Here is a 26,027-nt window from a genome sequence, read left to right as displayed (position 1 = left end):
CCGTTGAGGTGTTATTGTTTGCATAAGGCAGACTGTAGTGTCAGGGGCTCCGCGTGGGCCATGCGGTGGTTGGTCGCGGGGGCCTGTTCGGGGTCTGGCTGAGGAGGGATGCTGAGTCATACTCAGAGTGAACCGGACACTCCCCCGCGTCACACTAACCTCCCCCCCCCCACTCCGGCAGCCGAACCCTGTTGAACCCAGCGCAGGCTGCCGGAGTTGGGAGGGGCCCCTAGGAGTAAAAGAAGAAGGAGGAGGAGGAGGGATGGGGGAAGTTGGGAAGGGAAGCAGCCGGGGTGGGGGTGGGGGTGGGGGGGGTTGATGGAGGCTGAAGCTGTACTCTTGATTCCTGCCACCGCCGATCCCTCACAAGTGCACACGGAAACAAAGAGCTACACCTTTTTTTTTTTTTTTTTTTTACCTTCGTCTGTCCGTGTGCAAACCGTTCATTTCATCTAAAGTACTTTTCCAATTCGTGTACATGCATGCGTATGTGTGGGAGGAGGAAATGAAAGAGAGAGAAAGAAAGCAATGAAGTTGCACAATGAGAGATTACGGATGTTTCTGGAACAATGTTCCTTTTTTCTGGTAACTTGAACCTCCTGCTGTTACTTAAGGAAAGCTGCGGGCTTGTTCAACCGGCAGGAAAAAACTATGCCACTGTGCGCGTGTCACTAACATAAATCTTGTTTTAAAGAAACAGGGAGAGATTAAAGGGAAATGCATGTGGAGATGATGTTTTTGATGAGTTAATGCATTAAAGATTAGGCATAATTGACTTGAAAGTCTTTTCTGTCTCTCTCTCTCTCTCTCCTTACAGGTTTTAGAAGATGGTGATCAGCACGGTTTGTTGCATCATAAACTTACGGCACCCAACAAACGTAGAGTAAAACTAAAAATCAAGGAACCTATTTTAAACCAAAATCGAATAGCTTCCTCAATCTGATGAGAGCTTCTGCTAGAATAATAGGTTTATTTTCCTCAATTTTCATTGAGGTTTCTTTTGTGACATGGCTATCGGTTAACATTTTTACTTTTTAATGCTTGCTTAGCTGGTGGTTTGTGCTAAGATAACTCATGTTCTCAGCTCTGTGTCTTGCACAGGTTATCTGATCCCATTGGTTGAGATGTTAAGGTGCACTGTGGCTTATGTTGTGTGTGGTCTATTACATTTAAGGGACAGACTGCATTAATTTTGTTTTAAAATTAGTTGTTAGTCACTTTATGTTCAGCCTATTCCAGTCTTTGGCACTCATCTAATTCTTTAAATTCAGAATTTGACTGAATTTACTATAACAGGAAGTTAAAGTAATGCTGACTCAAAAGTACCTGACTCAAAAGTTGCTATAAGATGTTATGCACATTGACTAGTGCTTGTATTACATTACTTTTCCTGAGCAGAGATCATCTTGCATTCTGAAACCTTTCGTCTAGAGTTATTGTTTTGTTTCCAGAGATCCAAAGAGGAGAGGGAGAAGAAGTGTGTGTGTGTGTGTGTGTGTGTGTGTGTGTGTGTGTAACCACATGACTCACTACAGGGCCACTCCACCAGATGCAATAACGCATTCAATCAGATTAAGAAGCGTGTGTGTTCGGGCACATATGTGCGTGGGCGGCTGCCACGTTTCGTGCGTAGTTCCTTATCACTCATATTCTATACATCTGAAGAGCATCCGGTCTTACTGGAGAGTGCTCACTGCTGTGAGAGCTGCTGGACTGGATTGTCTGTCAGCTTGAAAGGTTAGTATCTTGACTCTTTTATAGTGATGACTAGTTTTATATTTACAGGCAGGTATCCAGTTTAAAACGAATGCATTTTTTTAGTCGCTAGTGCAGTGGTGGTCCCCCAAAACTTCACATTTTGGACGACTCCTTAGTCTAACACACCTGATTAAACTCAGTATTAGAGGCTCCGTTTCCTGAAATGGGTGTGTCATATCTAATATCTGGAGTGTTGGGGGGCCACCGGGACCAGATTGAGTACCACTGCACTGGTGGTAGCTAGGCAGACGTCTCTGTCCGTCGCTTCTTTTTGTCTTTTTTTCTTTTAATTGCTTGTGAAAAGTTTTTTCGGTGCTTTTTTGTAACGCTGCCCTGGTATGTGAGTCTGGAAGCTGCAGGCGTATAAAAAAATGGAACAGTGTGGAGTTTCTTTTGCCGTTACCTTAAATGAACCCTCCACTGAACTCAGTGCACTGGCTGCTGCTGGCGTAGACGATGAGAGGCACTGTTGCCAGATCTCGTGAGAAAAGCAGGCCAATGGAAACGCTGGATTTTATTGATCAGCATGAAACATTTAGATTACAGAAATAATAATATAATAATAAAATAATGAAAGTATATATTAATCCAAAAATAAATATTTCACATATACAATTGGATATCTGGATATATTATATAAAAATAATAAATCTTAATCAAAATGAATTCAAAAGTAATATGATTTATTTTATTATTTTTATCTGGTTTTCAAGTAGGAAAAAGGAAATACATCTGGTAAATAGAAAATAAAAATGTTATGCTTTATACAGCTCTACAGTACTCTAAATTTGAAATCCCGATATATGCGTGTGTTCTACCAACAACCCCGTTGCCAGTAAAGTGGCTTATAATACGCGGATATGGCAACACTGCTGAGAGAGGGAGCGAGCGAAGGGGAGCGCGCGAGAGAGGCTGTGTCTCAAAATCTAGAGACAGTCTTTCGAACGTTCGAGCGCGACGATGATGCCCCAAAAAGCGCTGTCTAGGTAGGAATCGAAACACAGCCAGGGTGAGACAGAAAGGAGAAGCTGCGTTCGATTATCTCACACAGCGCTCCGTTGTATGAGGGGATAAAAAGCTTTCGGTTCTTCCATAACGGGATCTAAATCATTATATCGTTAGAATTGATGACCACGCCCCTCTTTCAGCCCCACCCTCTCTTCTTATCATTGGTAAGTGAGTTAATTCTTCATTATGTGTCTTTATTGGTGTGGAGAAGTCTCTCCCAGTGTGTCAGATAGCTTATCAGACTGGTGTTGGCTGTTACATTGGCCCGGCGACAACAGTCTGTAGGCTGTCTGACATTTTGGGCTTTTCATCCCCTCTAAAAATCTTCTATTTTTAATCGTTGTCGATTTTGTTGTTATTAGTAGTTGTCTTTTTATTTTATTTTTTTTAATTTTTTTATTACCATATTTTTTATTTTTTCCAATACTGAAAATTGTTTTGTTTTTCTCGATATTGGTGTCTAATTATTTTTTTATTGTTATTTATTTATTTATTTTTATTTTTTTTTTTGGGGGGGGGGGGGATTAAAGAAATATTTCCGATGTGTGTGTGTTTACAGAGAGCGTGATTGACGTGTTTCTGCGTAGCCCTTCTAGTTAAAGGGCGTGTGTGTGTGCGCGCACGTTCAGCACTAGGTTTTGTCCATTTGAATTTCTTGAGAATCCAGAAAGAACACACCTTATTGCAACACTCTGTTATAACAGATCTTTTTGCCCACCCCTTCATTTGAATTTTTCTCTCTGTCATTTAACTGCTTAATCGTTATCTAACATGTGCAACTGGTTTTTTAAATTAAATTAAAAAGATGTTCATTCAGCAGTTCCCCCCTCTGTTTTTCTCCATTGTAAAACCACAGGGTGACCTGCTTGGCTTTCACAGTCAAGTCGTATCATTTCCTCTTTAACTGTTCAGAACATCATGTACTTTAGGGAACCCCCTCTGCCATTCATGTGCGTCTGTGTGTCCTGTGTGTGAATCAATAAAGATGAATGAAGTAAATGTCAATCCGTCTCCTGGTTTTTGAGTTGAGTTTTATATATTTTATTCTTTTAGTTTTCTAATATATTGTAAATTGCAATACAACATGCAATAGTAATTGCAGGCTAATAAATCCAATTCCTGCAAGCTGAAGAAATTATAGTTAAGGTCAAATTTAAAGTTTAAAATTTTTGATAAAATAAGAGCAGCTAAAAAAAAAAATACTATAAATGCATTTATATGAAAATAAAGATGAATAAAAATTAATAAAATTAAAAAGCTTCAGAAATGTACAGTTCAGATAAAATAAAAAAATATAGGTTGAGATAAAATATGAAATGTTATCAGTTTTATATTGTATACTTTTCAGACATCGAAGATTGTTTAATGCACAGCAATACAACATGGAACAATAATTGCAGACATTTTAAAATTTACAGTAAGTTATTAAATAAGGGCAGTTATTTGTTTTGTTATTTGAGTTTTGTGTTTTTCTCACATCAAAATTATTTTAATTCAGAGCAATACATCATGCAACCGTAATTGCAGGAAATGAAATGTGATTTCTGCAAGCTTCAGAAATTTAAAGTTAAGATAATTTTTTTAAGTTAAATATTTAATGTAAAATTTGAGCAGTTTAAATAAAATCTAATATATATATATATATATATATATATATATATATATATATATATATATATATATATATATATATATATATATGAAAATAAAGATAACATTTTTAGAAATGTTTAAACAGTCTGAAGCTGCAGTAATAAATACTGCAATTGACATTCCTTTATGCCTCATAAGAAGCAATTAAAAAAAAAACGACTCTGAAAATATGTGTATTGTATTATATCATGTATAATATCATATTCATCCTGTCAGAATGACAGAATGATGTGATTAATTCAGGAACGATCACGCCCAATACAGTTAAGAGCCTGAGGGTTCGCCATCATGCAAATCCCTCGTTCAAACAGGTTTTAATATTCAAATAAGGCTTGACATGTTCAGTTGTAGTTTCTTAATAACCATCCTCCATCTTATGACCAATCTTTGTGCAGGTTGCACAATCAGGTCAGGTGTTTTTGCTTGGCATGTGACCAAACTTTTGAGGATTTAGTTAGATTTTCAACGTGCACGCATACTGTGCACTACCTTTAGCAACCAGTAGGGGGCACAGGTGAACATTCAGTATTTAAAAAAATGCATATTAACAGTTTTGTAGGCCTAAATTAAAGTGTCCTCACGTTTTTGTGTTTTGTGACAATAATCTATATAATTAAGAAAATGTTAATGATCATTTGAGACATCTTAAAAAAATCTGGGTGAGGGTAAAACTATTACAGTATAACAGTTAATATACAGTTTCGGCTCTCAATACCAAGTGAATTTATAATTAGTCTGTTAAAGTCCAGGTGAGTCAGGGGCTTTAACCCATCACATGAATCAATGATGTGCTGTCACCGAACTGGACAACACTGGCACACCCAAGCTGACTCAGAAACAGGTGTAAACATTACTTGACCTTACCTGACGCAGATGCTGGGTATCTGTCCTGAAACCCACAGGTATGAATCATTATTAAAACTAACAGAAGAACAGAGAGTCTAATAAACTGTTAGCTTCCTGCTCTCATTCTCAACAGGTAGCCTACATATTTTTTATTTTATTTTTTGGAACAGAGAATCTGTGTCTACAACAAGAGACCCATTTTTATAACAAACAATTAAGCTTCACATAGCTTGATTTATTATATCAGTCATATCAACAGCATACATGCATTGTTTTGTGTCAGGTTGTGTAAAGTATGAATGGGTTTATACCTCTTTTTCAAAAGCATACAACTTTGGAAAATCCCTGTAACTATAATTTGCATATTGTTTTTTTTTTCTTCCTGCTTAAAGCATATGTGACACACAAAGTGCCCATTGTGATCCATTCATGGGGAACAGAGAATTGTGGCTACCCAGCACTTTGTAACAATGTATAGTGTGAGCTTGCATCTTTCTTCCAGTCAACCCTTTTAGCCAGCTCACTGACTTTTGAACGTTAAGTAACAGTGTAGAACAGGATAAAAGGTTTAAACAGAATTACACTTCATGAATAATCAAATAGTGGCTAAAGGACTGAACTTTTCTCTTACATCGATCTCTTCCCAAACCTGAACAGTAATACACATACAGTTCGGCTATATTCTACACCAAATCAAATATGCTCAAGTAACACAAAATATTTGAATGATACCATTTACCGAAATATAAATATAAGTGTATACTGAAAAAAAAATACTTTGGAAAAAAATATAAAAAGAAACGGCAAACAACATTAAATTAAATGCAAACCTTCAAAGTAGAAAGAATGAAATATTGTTGACTTTTTTTGTGTACAACTTGGAGGGAAAAAATATTAATCCAGAAGAGGGAAGAAACTACGTTTTTTTTATCATTATTATTAAATAAATCAAGCACTGATTATGCAGTTGCTTTATCCGCGAGGGTTAACAGCACGAATGTAGAAGCTCTTGACAGAAGCAAAACATTGGCAGGTCTTTTGTCGACACCTATTGGCAATGCGGCGGTACTACAAGTAAAAATCAGCTTCCCATACACAGAGTGACGTGTTTCTGTATCAGTACACCCACTTACCTCAGCTACAACCTTCCGGAGTAAAATCAAAAATATTCGTTTAACTAAACAAAAACGTTAATTCAGTTGTTGACAGTTTTTTTACACCTTCTGGAGCATGCGCACTGACGGTCTGTGAAATTCGCTGTTCGCTGTGTTTATCGTTTAACTGTTACCGGAGGTTAATCTCTGTAGGGATACGTAGCGTACCGGAGCTGGTTATGGCGGCGGGACCATGAGGTGTCCGTATTCATTGTTATACCGGTATTGGAGTGTGTAAAGAGACTGTGACCATGGCTGGTGTTTTTGATATCGACTTGGACCCGCCGGAGGACAACGTGTCAGACGAGGAGCTCGCCGACGGGGTATGTAACTAACCGGTAACCGGCTCGGTTTCAGATTTTCCGCATCGCCTGGACCGGCCCGAGGATCAATCCGGTGCACCTTACTCGCTTCAGAAACACGGCATGAAAGTACCATGGCTGTACTGTAGTAAACTATTAGATGACAATACCACGGTACTTTAATATTTACCATGATAATGTATGATTTTACATGGTTTAAAATGTTTTACAGAGGATAGAAAGTACTTACCATGATATATGACAAAACATGGCAATGCCACTATTATAGGTGGATGTTTTATGTTTTAAAATGGTTTTGGAGTTTTTATTGGTGTTTTGTTAGATGGATTTTATTTTTTTGTATATATTATGTAGTTTTTAGATAATGTTTTAGAATGACCAGCTAGAAAGACATCTTCCTGCTTAAACTGCATATTTGGATACCTAGCATCACTCCAGGTGTATAAAGATGTCTGTTTTAATAGACTGTCAAACTTTTATGACTAAACAGACTTCAGAATCATACTAAATATGAGAGATATTAACTTTTAAAACATTTCAGCTGCAGTTAATTTTTTTATATCACTGAAAGCAAAATAGACTTTTGATGTGTAGTGTTCAAAAGTTTGGCAGAAGTTCTCAAAATAAAATAAAATCATCTGTAGGTCCAGCTTGCATTGGTCTGACACTGTCTTTTGTTAGACTGGGTCTTGTAATGTGATCAGTGACCTTGATACTCCGCTTGATGGAGAAGAGCCAGTGTGCATCAGTCACTGCTGTAGACTGAGTGTTAATGCACACTGTGCATTTGGTGGAAAAGCTGCAGGGATACAAAACACTGCAGTCCACGGCTCAAACACTCTGTAAACCTACCATAAACACCAAAAGTTTGTTTCTGTGCACAGGCCAAGAGCAATGAATGCCTGGACCAGTGCAGTGGCTTTGAATTGTGAGTATGTCAAAAATTGACAGTCAAACATAATTATATTTGTGTAAATATGATGATGTCATTTTAATTTAGAAGTGAAATGTCTTCTCTTTGATTAAAATGTTGATATTTTATGCTAAATGTATGTAAATGTTGATGTTTTGGAGCAGTATGGAAGACTGCGAGAAGTTCGAAATCTCTGAGAATAGTGTGAATCGAGGCACAGAGCAGATTCGTCCAGAATGTTTTGAGTTGCTTCGTGTTTTGGGTAAAGGAGGATATGGAAAGGTAAGCAAGACTAGCAGTGCTACCCAGTGTTTCCTCCCTGCATGCGGTGTAGTTTCAACACATAATATGGGCTTTAAAATAATGTACACTACTGTTCAAAAGTTTGGGGTCAGAAAGAGTTTTTGAAAGAAGCTTCTTATGCTGCATTTATTTGATTAGAAAAAATTGAGTAACATTGTGATATATTATTATAATTTAAAGTAAATGTTTTGTATTTGATATAGTTTAAAATGTCATTTAAAATATTTGCAATTTGCTGAATTTTCAGCAAATAATTGTGCTGCTTTCATAAAAATCTTTCGTAACACTGTAAATATCATAACTGTCACTTTTGATCAACTTAATGCATCCTTGTTAAATAGTGTCTATTCTTTTTTTTTCTCTTAATGCTTTTAGTTTTCATGTGCAGATTTTTATTGTAGATCTCACCATGCCATGTTTATCAGACCTTCAACTTTTGTATGTTAAAGTGCCCCATTATGCCATTTTAGGGTTTCTAATATTGTTTTGGGACTCTCCTTAAATAGTTTTAAATGCACGCAAGGTCAAAAAACGCTTTCGTTTTCTCAAAATATGTATTTAATCTCCCCTCATTTTTCAACGATTCTCAAACGATTCGTTCGAAGCAGTTCTAAGATTCAGTCTCTCTAAACCCCTCCCTTCCGTGAGCCAACTCTGCTCTTCTCTGTCGAAAACGATATGCCCGTTGCCATAGTTCTGTATTTTGCAGATTGTTTACATTCACATGTAATAGCTACATTACACACTGCATGAAAGGCAATATTCGAAATGGCATAATAGGGGCACTTTAACAGTGCTTTTCTGTTTAACAAACAGGTTTTTCAAGTTCGCAAGGTAACTGGGGCAGATTCTGGGAAGATATTTGCCATGAAGGTCTTGAAAAAGGTATGGCCCCCCAAAATTCACAACAATTGATCTTTCTCTGAAAATCAGTATTGGTGTTCCATCATGGTGTGGTTTGCTGCAGACTTGTCAATAATGTTTAAGGAATGTTTCATCATTACCTATAAACAGTTTTAGTAATGATTGTTTAATTGTTTGTTTAGTTTTAGTGTGTTTTACCTTTTCACAATAGCTAATAAAATGGATTAATAGTAGAATCCATTATTTTATGATCTGCAAACAAGTAGAGCATAACAGAAACACACAGTAGCATTCAATATGAGGAATTTTACTTTGCTCAAAATGCTTAGTTAGTTTAACATATTTAGATACAAGGGCTTATAATAATAGCATGCTTCACAGGGTCTATTTTGGCAAGACCACGGATGAGTGGCAGATTTGGTCATCTATCAACTTGCTAGAAAGATATGATGTGGTCACAATATGATGCAATCTCAGCTGGCCAGATTTGCATACCAACAGAATGTGGCTCTGTTCTTATCAATACTTACTTAGTGTACTCTTCATTGTACCATTTAACTTAGCATATAGGACAATGCACACTAAGCTCATTTCGCGGTGTAGGGGCTCTATATGTTGTCACTTTAAGAAAATCAATAAATATACCCCTGAGAAAATAAAAATATTTACAGATGACTGTACTGTATACCAAATTTAAAGCTGAAAATAAAGATCTATGAACCATTTATGTTAAAGATGGTCTGAAAATCTACTTAGAGATTTGGAAATTTGAGTCTGGAGTTTTGAAAATGTGTAGGAACCCTGTTTAAACCACTCTAGAACAGAAGAAGAGCAAGCGATGGCTGTGTACTGAGGCCATGGACGCAGTTTAATCATTTTGAGACTGATTCTGCATTGTTCTCTGTGGTTTGCATGATTGAAATGCTCCGGATTCCATTGCCAAATTAGATTTGCACACGTCTGTTTATTGTAACAACAATAAAAGCATTAATGACCCCAGCCTGATGAGTTCACTGCTGTGATTAGGGGTGTTACAACCCTCCAGTGCATAGATGTTCACAGGAAGATGTACAGGCAGTGCTTGTGTGCTTGCTTGACATTACATAAAAACACAACATTTTTTAATATATTCTGTTGCTTTTGTCTTATTTAACAGGCCATGATTGTTCGCAATGCAAAGGACACCGCTCATACTAAAGCAGAGAGGAGCATTCTAGAGGAAGTTAAGCATCCCTTCATTGTGGACCTCATATACGCCTTTCAGACAGGAGGCAAACTTTACCTCATACTGGAGTACCTAAGCGGTGAGTTCAAAACAGCTGATGGTGCTTTTTAATCAGTAGTTTTGGTTTAGAGAAAAAAATTGAAACAAGACATGTTTAAGAGAATGTATCTGAAATCAAGTTTATGTTTCTGTAACAGGTGGAGAGCTGTTCATGCAGCTGGAGAGGGAGGGGATCTTTTTGGAGGACACAGCATGGTAAATGGAGCTTTATCAGTCTAATCAGGATATAGGTCATTCCCATGTCAAGATGACCTGTCTGCTATCTGGATGAAACACCTCTGTTTTGTGTAAACGTTCATCTTGTGTGGGAGGCTTTCACAATTCGTTGGCTTCACAAATGTAGTTTGTACAACCAACCCAAATGCTGAATTGATGGTTTGATGGACCAAATATTTAAAATTGGTTAAAATGTTGTTTTTTTAAACTCCTACATATTTAATTATTTTTAAATACTTTAATGAGAGTGTACATAGGTCTTTATCATACGATGACAATTCATGGTGTTAAGCTACAAAAATAAATAAATCACCTTAAAAGCGGTCTATATGACTGAAGCACTATATATTATGATTTGTTTGAATCCTAATATGTATGGGGAAATAATATATAAAAAATGGGGGGAAAATAGATATAAAAATAAGAATATACATGATTAAAATATACATGAGTGTGATAAAAACATTATTATACAATTCTTCATTTTGGGGTGAACGATTTGTTTAAAAAAATTACAAATCAGTGGATTGTGAAAGCATTTCAATTTTTAATTTCCATTTATTTATTTATAATTTTATTTACTTCTAGCTTTTACCTGGCAGAGATTTCCATGGCGTTGGGTCACCTTCATCAGAAAGGCATTATCTACAGAGATCTGAAGCCAGAGAACATCATGCTCAGTAACATTGGTAATAAACACACACACACACACACTCATCTCTGTCCTTTTATCCCAGATAGTCCTCAGACATGCACTACTACGTGTTCCATAAAGACTGTTCTCCTCTGGATGTGCTCATTTCATTCTCATCTCAGGTCATGTGAAGCTGACAGACTTTGGACTCTGTAAGGAGTCGATCCACGACGGTACCGTCACACACACCTTCTGTGGAACCATAGAGTACATGTATGTACAAAGTCACATTTTCACCCAATTAACCAATCTTTTTTATGCTCATGTAACTTCTAGATGTAAATGGCCAGTGTAAAAACCTAGCAGCAGAATTGGCCGAGTTGCTGAATATTAAATATTGATGATGTTTGTTTATTTTAATGTGCTCATGGTTGTGACATCAATTTCCGAGCAGCCTGTTTTTGCATTTTTTTTTTCTCAAATAAATGGTCTGTGTAGGCTACAACTTGAACTTGAGTTTTAAAAGAGCAAGAAAAATCATGTTTTCGATGATGTGGCCTCTTAAATGTTCATACAGAGCAGTTCATGGAGGTCAGAGCCTCCATCAGTCATGTCAGCTGAAGGCTTATTTGGGGCCTCTGGTGTCAGTTAGGTCAAAGTAAAAAAGTCAGCAGCACAAAAAATGGTTGGTGTGCTGGCATTTTCTCTCTTCACTCATTCATTCTGTCTTTCTCTCTTTGTTTCTCTTGTCCTCTCCCTTTTTCAGGGCACCAGAAATCCTCATGAGAAGCGGCCATAACCGAGCTGTGGATTGGTGGAGTCTGGGAGCCCTGATGTATGACATGCTAACAGGAGCTGTGAGTGTCCATGGCCTCAATCTCCTCTCAGATATCTTGCTTCTCCATTAATGTTTTACATGAAGTTAGAAACAGATTGGGTCAATAAGCTGTATATTAAAATTATGCGATTGAGTCTGCTAAATTGTGCCGTGAGTCATTGCTATAATTGACAATGATAACTGTATGAAGGCACAAAACATCTGACAAGCCGATGTCAAAAATAGACCTGTGCATTAAGTGATTCAGACTAAATTCAGAGTAACAAAACTACAGCAGTAACAGTGACTTCCTACACTTGCTATACTTTATATAGCTGAGCTAATAATTGATCCTCTGCTGCCATCTACTGGTTATAATGGTAATTTCACATCATTTTCATCTTAAAAGTCTTGTTTTCTGCCAGGAGACACATTTTTGGCTTATTTGTCATGTCATCTTCATGAATGAAAAGTGAATCTTTAAAATGAATTTTACTGCACAGCTGTGAAGTTGGGAGATAATAAAGGCTTTAAAATATTATAAGTGTTTAAAAAATGTGTTCATGACTGTGATAGTAAGTTATTGATAATCAAGAATACCATTATGATGTCGTTTACGAGATAGCATCACTAGCTAGCCAACGTTAGCCTAAACCAGGGGTCTCCTGGAGGGCCGGTGACTTCAGAGTTTGTCATTAATTATGTTGTTGCAATTATTTAGTTTCTCAGTTTCTGACAAAAACGAGACAGGAGAGTTTTTTGTGAGGGTCTCAAGAGTCTCTACCTATATATACCACAACATCAAATGATGTTTCACTGGAAGTTTACGAGTTGGCTTATCTTTATGCAGAAGTTCTAAAGAACGCTGGTCGTGTATATAGTCAGTTGAATGTGGACAGTTCAGCTTCACTGGAGATGTACAATCTACAAACTTTAAACTCGTGATTACAAACTATGTTGTTCTTTATTTATTTCCCCACTGTCATATTCATGTCATTTTCACTGTGTGCTGTATGTTAAATGAGTGTTACCTTGGCTTTATTTGAAAAAATATGATTCCCAATGCACACAAACTTCCAAGATAAGTGTTTACTTCTTTCTTATTTATGTATTTTTTAAAAATATTTCTTTATTTGTGAATAGGATTACAGAATCAAGAAGCTGTCATCTAAAGTATAAGTGTGTTTATTTGACACATTTATTTTTTTATTCATTTTCAAATTATTTCAGATTTCTTAAATATTAATTAAAATAAATAAAAATGTATTCAGCCACTCTACTCTCTAAAATATAGGCATCGGCTGTCAACAAAACAATATTAGTCGACCACTTATAAATACACTACTGTTCGGAACAGTTTGAAGTAAATGTTTATGAAAGAAGGCTTTCATGCTTATCAAGGCTGCATTTATTTGATCAATACAGTAAAAACAATAATATTGTGAAAAAACCTCCTCATAAACCTCCTGCCATTCATGATCAACTTTAGCTTTCAGATAATTACACAGAGGACAGGTTAACACTTAATTTTGATAGTCCACTTTAGGCATTCTTCTCCTACATGTCAACTAGCAGTCATTAGAGTATTAGTAGACTGTCTGCTTAATATCTGCTTTATTTTGATGGGCACTCAGCAGATGTTCTACTGATTATAAGTAACTTTGCAAGTGCGGCAACTTATTCTACTAACCTTAACCTAACAGTCTTCAAATGCTCTAATGAGAGTTAGTTGACATCTAGTTGCAAAGTTACTTACAGTTAGTAGAATGTCTTTCGAAGTGGACTTTTGAAATAAAGTGTAACCGTGGACAGACCTCAAGTCTTATCGCTAGAACTGGATAAGACTTACAAACACATGTGAGAATTCACTATTGATAATCTCTGATGAGGTGCTCTATTGATAGAGATTTTGCTAGACAGAGATTCTGTTGACCTAGTTTGTGAACTCTTTAGACACTTGTTTTGATTGTGTGAACCCAAAAATAACAATGATGGAACCTTATTTGAACAGTTTATTAATGTAAATGAATGTAGATAAAAACTGAAACCTACACTACATTATCTTTGTATTTGTATGTGGTTGTTTGACATTTAATTCCACAACTATTGGCATTAATACAGAGTTGCTCCTACCAAACACCTTCCACTTTTCTAGGCGGACTTAAAACAAGAAAGCATTATTGTGAAGATATCAAGTTTCTTTTGAATTTGTGCACAGAGTAAAATCCAAGCTTACCCAGACTGCTCTCTAACCTCTTAACTTTCACCTCCAGCCCCCATTCACCGCAGAGAATCGGAAAAAAACCATAGACAAAATCCTAAAGTGCAAACTGAACCTTCCACCTTACCTCACCCAAGAAGCACGGGACCTTCTGAAAAAGGTAAAGGTCTTAAGGTCAAACAGCTTTCATTCCACTGTGGAATTCTCCCGTTGCTTAATGTATGTTGTGTATGTATGTTTCGCACTCAGCTGCTGAGAAGAAATGCATCAACGAGGATGGGAGCAGGTCCTAGAGATGCTTTAGATGTCCAGGTATCTGGCCTTATGATATGGTGAACCCATTATAATAAAAGCTGGAGATTACATATACATATATTGTGGAGTTTTATATATTTTATTTTTTAGGCCCACTCCTTCTTCAGACACATGAACTGGGATGATCTGCTGGCTTTTAAAGTTGAACCTCCCTTTAAGCCTTTTTTGGTATGAGATGAGTGTTTTCTGTCACTGCTCAGTGAACTGTTTGTCTCTCTCTTATTGGGTGTTTAGTGTTATTATTATAGAGCTCATGATGTGGTATATGATAATAACTCCTCACAAATCTCTATTTCTGCAGCAATCAGCAGATGATGTTAGCCAGTTTGACTCCAAGTTCACTAGTCAGACTCCTGTAGACAGTCCCGACGACTCGACACTCAGCGAAAGCGCCAACCAAGTCTTCCTGGTCAGTTTGTTGTCCTGGTCACTTTTTAGGGCTAAATTTATCTCTGTACTCTTTTAATATACTGTATGGTCTTTGCACAAACACTATACTGCTATGAGGACTCCAACTGCATTACATTTATCCAAAGTGCATCGATAATAAACTTTTTTTTGTAATGTTTATTAGCCAATAACATAAATAGAAAATATTACAAGTCTGATATTACCAATATTATGGGCTACTGATATTATAGGGTACTATTTTGTATATGCTATCATTCAGGAGTTGTAGGATTTTTGTTTTTAAAAGAAGATTTTATGCTCACTAAGGCTGCATTTATTTAAAAAAATAGTAATATAATAGTAAAATAGTAATATTGTGAAATGTTATTACTATTTAAAACTATTTTATATTTAAATATATTTTCAACTGTGATTTATTCCTGTGATGGCAAAGCTGAATTTTCAAACATACAGCATTTATTTGCAATAGAAATCTTCTATAAAAAAAAAACTTACCAACCCCAAACTTTTGAATGGTTGTGTAGATAAATAAATAAAATATTAAACAAATTTTTATAATAAAATTGTTCTTCAGACAAATAGAGTAATATTATGCACCTCCAAGGCCTTGTTGTATGTGACACCAGAGCCCAAACATAACAAGAACCCGACTGAAGCCTCAACATTTGTTTATACACCATTTGATCTTAATTATCATCAGCATGTTGTGTAGCGCACTCAAGAATGTGTATGAGATTAGTTTCTGACTCCCGATCTACGTTGTAAGTGTGTTGTAAATTAGTTCTTTTTGTAGACAAACTTACGAGAAAGGGATAATATCTCTCATCTGGTCTGTATTATTAGTTTAACTGTTTTTTCCAGCTCTTTGCGTGACATGTTCTTTTTTTGGTTTATCATAATTGCACATCCTCTACACTCATCAATGTTTTTCCTTTTTTTCCCTTTTATTTTGTCTACCCAAACTTTTTTTTTTTTTCCATTTAATCTCTTCTCGGATGTTGTCTCTCCTCAGGGCTTTACGTACATCGCTCCATCTGTGCTCGAAAACATCAACGAGAAGTTCACTTTTGAGCCAAAATCCCGTTCACCTCGCAAGCTTCTGGGAAGCCCAAGAACACCAGTGAGGTAATGTTTTCTCATTCCACTGAGATTTGCAGTTTTATGATCTTGTAGGGATGGGTAAAAAAATACAGATTTTTTTTTTCCCCCCAGATTAATCTCTGTCTGCATTCCAAGAAACATTAATGTTAAGAAAGAATAATTAAAAATAATCTCACATGCTGTGTCCGAATATGCCTACTTCCATACTATATAGCAGGTGAAAAACAGTATGTGAAAAGAGTAGTATTAATAGTATCCAAAAAGTAGGTGAAAATGCCTTACTACATCCTCTATGTGTGTGTTGGTGTATATATATATATATATATATATATATATATATATATATATGTATATATATATATATATATATATATATATATATATATATGTGTATTGATTCCCAGCCCTGTGATTTTGTAGGGAATGACATTGATTTCATTTATTTGGCCTTTAAATCCAAGGTTGTGTACATGCTGTAACATGTCATGTTTATCCTGGTTTTTCGTTTGTAACTTAACATGAATCGAGATCCGTAACCCATGATGCCATACTTGCATTTTACAGCCCTTTGAAGGCTGAAGGGGAAGACGGTTGGTCTCGGGGCCCACCCTTCCCAGAAGTGCCCACAACCACCCCCTCTCTCCTGCCGCCCACTGATATGCCCATGGAAGTGTCTAATGTTGAGCAGATGGACATAAGCAGCAACATGGAGGTGTCAGCCCCTCTCCCCATCAAAAAACCACTGGGATCCAACACGGGGTCCTTCGTGAAACCAGCTCACCCAGCGGGCGGCAGGAGACCCAAGAATCTGAGGATGAATCATTGATGAGTGTCTTAAGTTTTGTACTTTAGGAATTTATCAAATTACCCAAAAGGCCTTTCTGCACCCAATTTCTGTCACTTAAACACTTGCAGCATTCGTGTACTTCATGCAAGCATGCAGAGCTTGTCCTCTCTCTGCTTGCACCATGGCGAGGTGGTCTGCTGCTTGCTATGAAAAAGAAAGACCACCTTACACTTTAGGCGACTCTGAGCATGAATTTCCCACTTTATCTTTTATACACCATGCTCATGCAAAATGTGAGGGAGAATTCGTAGTATCTTCTGTATATTTGAAGTTGAGTTTGAGTCACTTATTGTGTTTTGCTTGACTGTATGATGTTGGGATAGCTGTAACAGTATTAAAATGGATAGTTCACCCAAAAAATATCAATTCTGTCATGTATTCACCCTTATGTCATTCCAAACCTGTATAACTTGCTTTCTTTTTTCTGTGGAACACAAAAGATGATTTTCTCAGCGTTTTTTTTTTTTTTTTTTTTTTTTAAGCCCGATTGACTTTCATTATGTGGGCAAAAGCAACTGAATTATGCTTCAAAATGTCTTCTTTTGTGTTTCACAGAAGAACAGAAAGTCATCCAGGTTTGAAACAACATGAGGGTAAATGATGACAGAATTTTAATTGTTAGGTGGATTGTCTTTTTAAAATGGCGAGAGAAGATTAAGGTCTACATGTTGATGAATCTGTCTGATTTATGATGTATTTGATTCCTAATTCATCAATAGTTGTTTAGACTCCTAGAATCACAGGTGTAGGGCACTTGGAGATCTACAGTCGTTTTAGCATTACCTACCAATGCTAAACTATGAAGTATAGTTATGTATAGTTATAAACTATGAAGTAAAAAAAATATATAAGCTGAAAAATATAAGCTGATTTTTTTTTCCCATGTAAATTCATTTGCTGTAAGTTCATGAGACAGTATTAGATGATTTCAAGAAATTATTCTCTTGTTTTGGTTTGTTCTTGATTACATTTCATATTCATACATTCAGGTATGAATCTACCTGCGTTTTTCTTTTTGACAGTAACAAGCTATTTTTCAACCAAACTGTCTGACCAAAGAAAATTAAAAATACTAGATTACTGGATAAAACTGGATAAATCCTCTTAATCCAGAATACAGTTACTTATTTCTAAACCACAACCACAAATACCATTAATACTGATATGCTGTCACCCATCTGTGACAACTATTGATTTTAAACAGAATGTTTATTTAATTTTACTTTTCACCCTAAAGAGCAAAATGAGTATTGAAATAATTTCCTTAACACTTCCCCTATCAGTAATTGTTTTTTTCCCTGAATGTGATTTGATTTTTTTTTTTTTTTTTTTAACTATTTATTTTTCAGGTGCCATATAGTTTTCTAAACTATGCAAATTATTTATTCTTTATAGTCAAGAATGCTGTTCTGGATTTAGCCTGATTAGTTTCATGAACACAAAGACATGCCAACCTCTTTAAATTTTATTTTTTAGTTCTTCTTTCTATAATGGTGTTGGGGTCAAAGTAATTTTATTAATCTCAAGGACATTAAAAATGTTGGGATTTTAAGTATGTTTTCATGAAGTGCACTGTGCACCAGATGAAGGGAAAACCACTTGATTATTTATCGTTCTATTGAATTTTGACTAAATAAGCTTGGATATATGTGGTTAAGGTAAAAGAAGATCTCTATTCTAGATGAATCCAGAATGATGGAAGAGTAATAAAGTAGAAAATAAAATAAAAATAAACAAAAAAAATCAGTATCTATTTCATTGCTGTACATAAACATGATTCTTCATGAATATTGGTGCTCTTTCCTTGTATTATAGTTCTTATAGATTCAATATTTATGATGATGTGACTCCTTGAACTGGTGAACACCGAATCTGCATCTTGTTAAGATTTGCTGTATATGTAAAGCAGGGGTTATTTAGACAAAGTCATCACGGGTGGTTTCATGTATCGTGTTTCACAGGCATTCCTGTGTTATTGTTATCAATGAACATCTGCGTGTGAGGCTGCAATTGCGTCTGTGTGACCACATTTAAACAATTTCTGATTGGCACACTTTTTTTCCCATGGTAATGTAAAATAGGCTTGTTTTCTGCTTGAGAACATTGTTCCGTTGTGACATTGTAACTCACTGATTGAATGTGATGTTAACCTCAATCCTCAAACTCTTAATTTCTGTAATGTAGATTGTAATTGTGGTTGGACATTAGGAGGCCATTGCTCTGATTGAACTGTCTGGACTTTGCAGCAGTTTCCATCAAGCCAATAATTGGCTGTACTCACTATGCACAGGAAGCATGATTGTGAATATCTTAAGCTGTCAGATACAGTGCCTACTGATAAACAACAGCCTGCTGTGCTGTGGCGGTTAACAGCCCGTAATGGCTTCATATGTGAATTTTGCCTTTGCGTACACAAATATTGACCATTTATTCTATGCAATGCTGTCTGAGAGAGAGGGGTCTGTAATGTTGCATAAATGGCGTTATGTATCACTTGTGATTGTCTGATGAGTTGGATATTGACCATGAGCCCAGTTCATATAATCACTAGACTATGGGTTTAAAACCTCTCAAACCATCTTTCACTGATTCTTGCAGTCATGTTGGAGTATTAAGACATAACTTGGTGCTAAGTGTTAATGGTCTGTTTTGTGTGTGTGTGTGTGTGTGTTTATCTTCATGGTATGTTCCTTATAAAAATATGTGGTGTATAATTGCGATTTAAAAAAAAAGTTGACCTGAACCTGATTTTGAAAATCTGTAGTACTCAATTACATTAGAATTGAAACCAATTCTGAAACTTCCTGATTTATAAAGTGAAAAGAAAATGCCTGTGAAAAGAATTGAGATGCAGATGAGGATTCATTTTGCATTTTAAATGCAAATGCTTGAAGTGCTGTGTTTATTAGACAGTGCCACGTTTGGTTTAAAAAATGAATGGATATAAAGTACAGAATGACATGAGATTGTTTCAAATCTGGTGTTTTGTGATTGCTTGTGTTTATTTAAAAAAAAAAATTTAATTTAACTTCTAGTGAATTATACAAAATCAATAAAGCTGAATTTGAGCATTTACCGAGCAACCCAAGCAAAGTATTTCAGTGATACTTCTTAACAGTTTGAAAAATTTATTTGGTCAAATATACTGGATAAAAATACAATTATAACTGCATACTGTATGATGGTACTAAAATAGATATTTCTTATTCAACGCTTTGGTTTATTACAATGTAAGTGCAACATGATTAGAAAAATACCATGTATCTGTGAAGGGCCTGAAATTACAAATGCATTTAGCCGGTACAGTAACATTTTAATAATTCAAAAGCCATTGTATGTTGTTCAGTCACAAAATTCAAATGGTTCTAAAATTCTAATGCTACATCATTTGATGAATCAATAGTTCATGTGCAATTACCTCACATTCAGATTATTACTAAAGAAACCAGAATACTTCTATATTGTATAAATTTAAATGTAACACAAAATCCAGAATTTTTCAAAACTCCTTATGATTGGATTCATAGATGTTTAAGAAAAGTTTAGTTACAAAAACCACAATATCTGACTAAGGATCAAAAAGACCAGTATCTATGAAAAATTAAAAAAAAAAAAAAAAAAAATTCAGATGTTTTTTTGGATTTAGGGAGTAAATTTATGCTTTTTTGTTTGTTATTGTTTTCTCCACAAATACAATTTGAAGAAATCCATTTGTCTCCACTCCATTCTTCTGCTTACACCCAGAAGTTAATTAGTAAAATCAGAAATGGCATGCAAAAACACAAAGAGGAATATAAATTATAAACACTAAAAAATAGGGGAGCTCCAAATGCAACAACAATAGTAGTAGTAGTAATAATAATAATAATAATAATAATAATACATCATTTGTCCTTTTGACAAGATATCTATATATATTAAAAAAAAAAACTCAAACTTTTTCTAGAGCCTTTTGTCTTATAACAAGTGCTGTTTGCTCAATGGAGATGTTTGAGAGGAGAAAACAATCCATATTCTGTGGATCCACTGCTGGTCGCACACTGTCTCTCCATCCTTTCAGTGAGATTTCAGTAGATTTGAAAATAAGCTGATGTTGCACCATCTTTCCACTTATGCACCTTGTCTGTGATGACAGTGCGGCACAGGGGGCAGGTCCTCTCCTGGTTAAGCCACTGGGCGATGCACTCCTCACAGAAGATATGCTATAGACAATCAAACAGTAAATTGATGAAATTTATGCACATGCATTATGTGACATGTGTAACTAATTTGTATTTGCTAATCTTTCATTTTCATGTGGGCTGAGATTAGTTCTATAATAAATTTTGCCCTCAAGAAGCATTGTGGTTTAGTCTGGGAATGTGGGATTTAAGGGGGGTTGACATCGGAGGTCAAACTCAAGGACCACATTCTCACCTGACACACGAGGAACCGAGGCTGCTTAAAATCGGCCTGACAGATCGGACAAATGTCACCTGCCTCTCTAACCTGAGCAGGACTGGCTGGAGCTCCGTTCACCTTTACAGACAGGTAGGAACAACATTTTACAGCATATATAGAAAACAAGACTTTTGTGTATAATTTCACTATTTATCTTACAGATCACGACCAAGAAATATTTCAAAATAAGGAGAGCAGCACAGGACAGGTAAAAAGCAATCTTTCGTACCTCAGAACTGAAAAAAGTCCGTAATGTTTTTTGCAATGATCCTGACAGTCCATACAAGGCCAAAAGCTACAACAGAAACATAATAAGATCAGATTGATGTGTCCTAGTAATGTATTAGTTTCAAACAGTAGCTTATTGTGCGCACCTTCATTATGAGGTAGATCAAGGCTAGCAGGATTCCCAGAGTCAGACCCACTGAGGTGTCCATCTCTTTGTAGCTGACCAGATAGCGAAACCAAAGCGGGACAGGAGCGATCACCTGATACAACTGACCCACCTCTTCTATGAGCATGTACCACTGACCCTATGGAAAGCAGGATGGATACGGTGAATCTAAGGTTCATTTTGATTCAAAACAGCAAATTAAATAATGTTACGAATCATGCTCACCCTTCGCCGGTATGTCATGAGTGGGGAGGGGATGAGGAGAATTAGACACTTGAGCCCCATGAAGAAAAACTTCAAAATGAAGTTAGTCACACCGACGCACCATAAAACCTCCCAAAAGTTGTGCGAATCTATTGTAGCATTGACAAAAATGAGGCTGAGGGATGAAAAAAGAAAGAGAGCCAATTAGATAAACATGGTATGTATGTGTCAATTAGTAGAGATTTGGTCATTTGTGACCCTGGACCACAAAACCAGTCTTAAGTCGCTGGGGTATATTTGTAGCAATAACCAAAAATAAATTATATGGGTCAAAATTATCGATTTTTCTTTTATGCCTAAATTCATTATGATATTTAGTAAAGATCATGTTGCATGGAGATATTTTGTAAATTTCCTACCGTAAATATATCAAAAATGTATTATCTTTAATAATATGCATTGCTAAGGACTTCATTTGGACAACTTTAAAGGTGATTTTCTCAATATTAAATTTTTTAGGACCCTGAGATTCCAGTTTTTCAAATAGTTGTATCTCGGCTATATATTGTCCTATCCTAACAAACCATACATCAATGGAACCCATATTTATTCAGCTTTCATGTGATGCATAAAACTCAATTTCACAAAAATGTACCCATATGACTGGTTTTGTGGTCCAGGGTTACATTACAGTTTGTGGTGAAGTGAGGTTAGGTAATACAATGTAAAGCACTTACCAGCGATAAAGTGACTGAGTGTGAAAAGTGTAGAACACGAGGAGACTGGAGGATGTGAGGAACAGCAAGAGCCAGGCACAATGCAACTTTGTCCTTCGGTCCTTTACACAGGAGAAAACAAAAGAGCCTTCAGATTATTAAATTCAATATATATTTTTACATACGTGTGTGTGTGTATATATCTATAAAAAAGTACTGCGCAACAGTTTTAGGCCATTAGTTTTTTCACCAACAACAAAAAGAGATTTTAAGCCAGTTAATTCTATCTTTTGCTTTAGTGTCAGTAGGAAATATCAGTTTACATGTCCAAACATTCCTATTGTCATTATTTGTAATAATTCAGCATTTCTCAAATTACAGCATTTACGTAAAATAGAAATATTTTGAAACATTCTAAATATATTTACTGTCACTTCTGATCAATTTAATTCAAATTCCTCGTGGGATAGAGTATTAACTAAAACTAAAATCTTAGTGTCCTCAAAAAAATATACCCATAACCATACTAAAGAACTCACAAGCACTGATCTTTAACTCCCATGGTAAATACGAAATAATATGGTGGACTTACGTGGAGAAAGACTTGCGTTTGAATGCTTTTGTTGACATACATAAAGGTGGTAAACAAACCCACTGCAACAGCCAGACCTACAGAAAAACAACAACACAAGAGTGACAGGGTACATGGACTTTACACATCATAACCACTGCATAAACTGTTCTAGCTAACACGTACCCAGGGCATGCTGGATGACTAGTTTCGCACAGAGAATAACGATGAAAGGAAGACTTTTCTTGAGCCAGCGCAGGAGGTAGCGCAGCTCTGATAATGAGCTGCTGGATTCTCCGGATTCCAGGTCAGACTCGCCGCTGTCCGACTCGTTCTCGTGGCTGTGCGTGTGTCCGTGAGAATGGGAGTGGCTGTGGCTGTGGCTCGCTGCTCTCAGCCTCCGCGAGGTCGCGCCACGTCCGCTTGTGGACCCCGATGAGCTGCCTATAGGAACCCGGACATCCTCGTCTGTTTCCGGCCCGCTGGAACTTCCAGCTCCAGGCATTCGGGCGAGCAGCTCCGGCTGCAGGGTTAATGACAGCCCGTTCCCTCCCTGCGGGCTGGGATCGGTTTGCATCGGATCAGGGGAATCCCTCAGTTTAAACGCTCTTCTGGACTCGCTATATGTTCCTCTGTTGAAGAATAAACCAAATCAATGCATCAGAAGACAGACATAAAACAGACAAACTCCATGTAAATATAAAGGTGTTTTATTATAATGTTATTATTACTCCACTGTAAAATTATGGCCACCCCCAACTTTTTATGGCCAACCCAAAATGGAAATCCTTGCGGCGCTCCCTTTCTTGATAGTGTGATCATTCTTAGTTACACATCTGTTTACATGATTATTCAAGTGCATAATGTAACTCATATATGAACTGACCTAGACTTCGGGGTTAGACAGAACATATTCGATAGCCATAACTGCATTAAATGATGGATAATATATAATCACTAACGGTTTATATCCAAGATTGCTGCTGTTTTTCTTTTTAAAGCACTGAAAATGCTCTTAAGAGTAAAGGTATTAATAAATAAATACCTGTCATACTGCGCGCGGAGTTTCATGATAAATCACCGATCTCCATTCTACAGGCTTTGGTGGTGTTTGAACGATCAAAACAAAATTACTCAAAGAGATAATAAGCAAAACAGCTTATCGGCTAAAGGAGTTTAGTTTCAGCTTGACATTGTTCCGGGAGCCATAAAGGAACCCGTGGCTCTGCTGCAAAGCAAAATAAAAGTCCTCAATAAGGCTTTTTCTTGCTTTCAAAATAAAAGCCCAATTTAACTATAAACTCAGTTCAACAATAAACAAGCAAACAAAAATTTATTTACTCACCCTCATGTTGTTCCAAACCCGTATTATTGAGTTTTTTTTTTTTTTTTTTTGAAAAACAAAATAAGATGTTAAGCACAATGACAGAACGTGTCAACACCTTTCCTTTAAGGAGACTGAGAGACTCTTTGATGTATTTAGTGCAAGCAACCCTTTAACTCACCTGAATTCAGGTTTGTTGTTAATGTTCTGGTTGGTTGATAATGTCTCAAGGTGCCCTCATCCCAGTGATTGTTATCTGTTTCTTTTTTCCACTATCGAAACATCAGCTGGATTGTTTTGCTGGCAGAGTCCCACTGCTTTAACTTTTGAATCATATAGGCCCACCCTTTCCTCCCTAGCCTACAGAGAACCTGCCAGAGAAGCACTGAAATGAATGGGTTTCAGTGCTGGAACTTTTGGTTGTTTGGAACTATTGGCTGTTCCATGACACGCTTTACTTCCGCATTCCTCAGTTTTTATGGAAGCCTATGGGAGTGTTGCAACTCTGTTTCTCAACGACTCTGGTGTTTATCAAATAACACTAAATACGCTGTTATTTTCTACTGGAGTAGTCTCTTTAATAATGTAAATTTGACTCTATTTTGGTTATTACCGCAAAAAAAAAAAAAAAAAAAAAAAAAAAAATCCCTTCTTACAAATAAGGTTAAGGAAATCTCATATAAATTAATTAATAGAGTTTATTCCACAAAAGAATTTCAAGAAAAATGTAAAAATGATATTGATTTTTAAAATCAATGCCAACATACCCATCATTTTTGGAATGATTTAAAGTTTTTTATTTTTGACAATAGTTTAAAAACATTTTCCTTATCTTATAAACATGATTTTGGGTTATTATATCAAAGATCACTCTTTAAGATGTTGGTTTTAATATAAATTTTATTTTATTTTTCTGTAAATTTCACATGAATAAATGAAAGTTCATAAAGGGCAAACCTCTTTTTACAGTGCTTGAAAAAAATTAAAATGTAAATGTATATAGATGTGATGTGATGACAAAGTCTAACAGTAAAGCTATTTAAAAAGTTGCTATGCTCCTCCTTTAACATTTTCACATAAAAAAACTTTTATTTATTTAACTTATTTATTTAACTTTTAACACATGAAAAAAATTTAATGGTGCTGCTTACTTGCAAGTACATTTTCTGTATTAAAATTGCATTTAATATCCTATGGAAATGTTAAATATGTAAATGATATATTTTTCTGTATAACTGATGTTTATGTATCCTCTCTCCTTTTTTCTCCTGGTTCCTTATTGAAGATACTGACAATTTGGTAGATTTTTACAACAAGGTTAATACAGTAAAATAAAACTAAAAAAAAAATATATAAAAAATTTCATTACTTGGAATAAAATAAATGTTAACTGAAATAAAATACAAAAAATCTAACTTGTAAGTACAAATATGGAATATTTAAAAGCAGAAATGTGATGCTTTTTTATTTTGAAGAACTTAATTTAATTATTAATATTTGAGAAGAGGTTAGTAGGCATTTTCTGGCTGTATTATTGAAATTGTACCTTTTGATGTTTATGGATTTGCCCCATTCTGCCCCATATTTCATATTTTGCCCCTTTGACCTCTGTGTACAGGAGAATTGGATCAATTTTCCCTTCAATTTTTTTTTTCCATGAAACTATACAGTGGGGTCCAAAAGTCTGAGTCTGTATTGAATATGTGAGA

General features: G+C 35.8%; 2 protein-coding genes across 3 annotated transcripts; one reads left to right on the top strand and one right to left on the bottom strand.

The window, feature by feature from the left end:
• Positions 1 to 4,577: 4,577 nt before the first annotated feature.
• On the top strand, positions 4,578 to 19,157 carry LOC109112053 (ribosomal protein S6 kinase beta-1-like). The gene is made up of 15 exons (XM_042765164.1): positions 4,578 to 6,742; positions 7,627 to 7,670; positions 7,820 to 7,937; positions 8,775 to 8,843; positions 9,979 to 10,126; positions 10,245 to 10,302; positions 10,912 to 11,012; positions 11,140 to 11,230; positions 11,724 to 11,814; positions 14,048 to 14,155; positions 14,245 to 14,307; positions 14,401 to 14,478; positions 14,612 to 14,719; positions 15,734 to 15,846; positions 16,387 to 19,157. Exons 1-15 carry the CDS (start codon positions 6,671 to 6,673, stop codon positions 16,646 to 16,648), a joined length of 1,524 nt encoding a protein of 507 aa, XP_042621098.1. The 5' UTR covers positions 4,578 to 6,670; the 3' UTR covers positions 16,649 to 19,157.
• Positions 19,158 to 20,325: 1,168 nt separating this feature from the next.
• Positions 20,326 to 24,640, bottom strand: LOC109112051 (E3 ubiquitin-protein ligase RNFT1). Of its 2 annotated transcripts, none has more exons than XM_042765162.1 (9): positions 24,500 to 24,640; positions 23,181 to 23,626; positions 23,016 to 23,092; positions 22,445 to 22,545; positions 21,729 to 21,882; positions 21,484 to 21,642; positions 21,339 to 21,404; positions 21,086 to 21,187; positions 20,326 to 20,871 (listed from the first exon to the last, which is right to left on the bottom strand). In XM_042765162.1, exons 2-9 carry the CDS (start codon positions 23,569 to 23,571, stop codon positions 20,737 to 20,739), a joined length of 1,185 nt encoding a protein of 394 aa, XP_042621096.1. In that variant the 5' UTR covers positions 23,572 to 23,626; positions 24,500 to 24,640; the 3' UTR covers positions 20,326 to 20,736. The 2 variants fall into 2 exon arrangements, with proteins under 2 accessions (XP_042621096.1, XP_018980616.2); XM_019125071.2 differs by lacking the exon at positions 24,500 to 24,640 and adding an exon at positions 24,040 to 24,242.
• Positions 24,641 to 26,027: the final 1,387 nt, after the last annotated feature.

Source organism: Cyprinus carpio, chromosome A10, assembly GCF_018340385.1.
Source record: "Cyprinus carpio isolate SPL01 chromosome A10, ASM1834038v1, whole genome shotgun sequence".
Taxonomy (NCBI): domain Eukaryota; kingdom Metazoa; phylum Chordata; class Actinopteri; order Cypriniformes; family Cyprinidae; genus Cyprinus; species Cyprinus carpio.
Note: the sequence above shows the minus strand (reverse complement) of the source record. Positions and strands in the feature narration are given on the sequence as shown.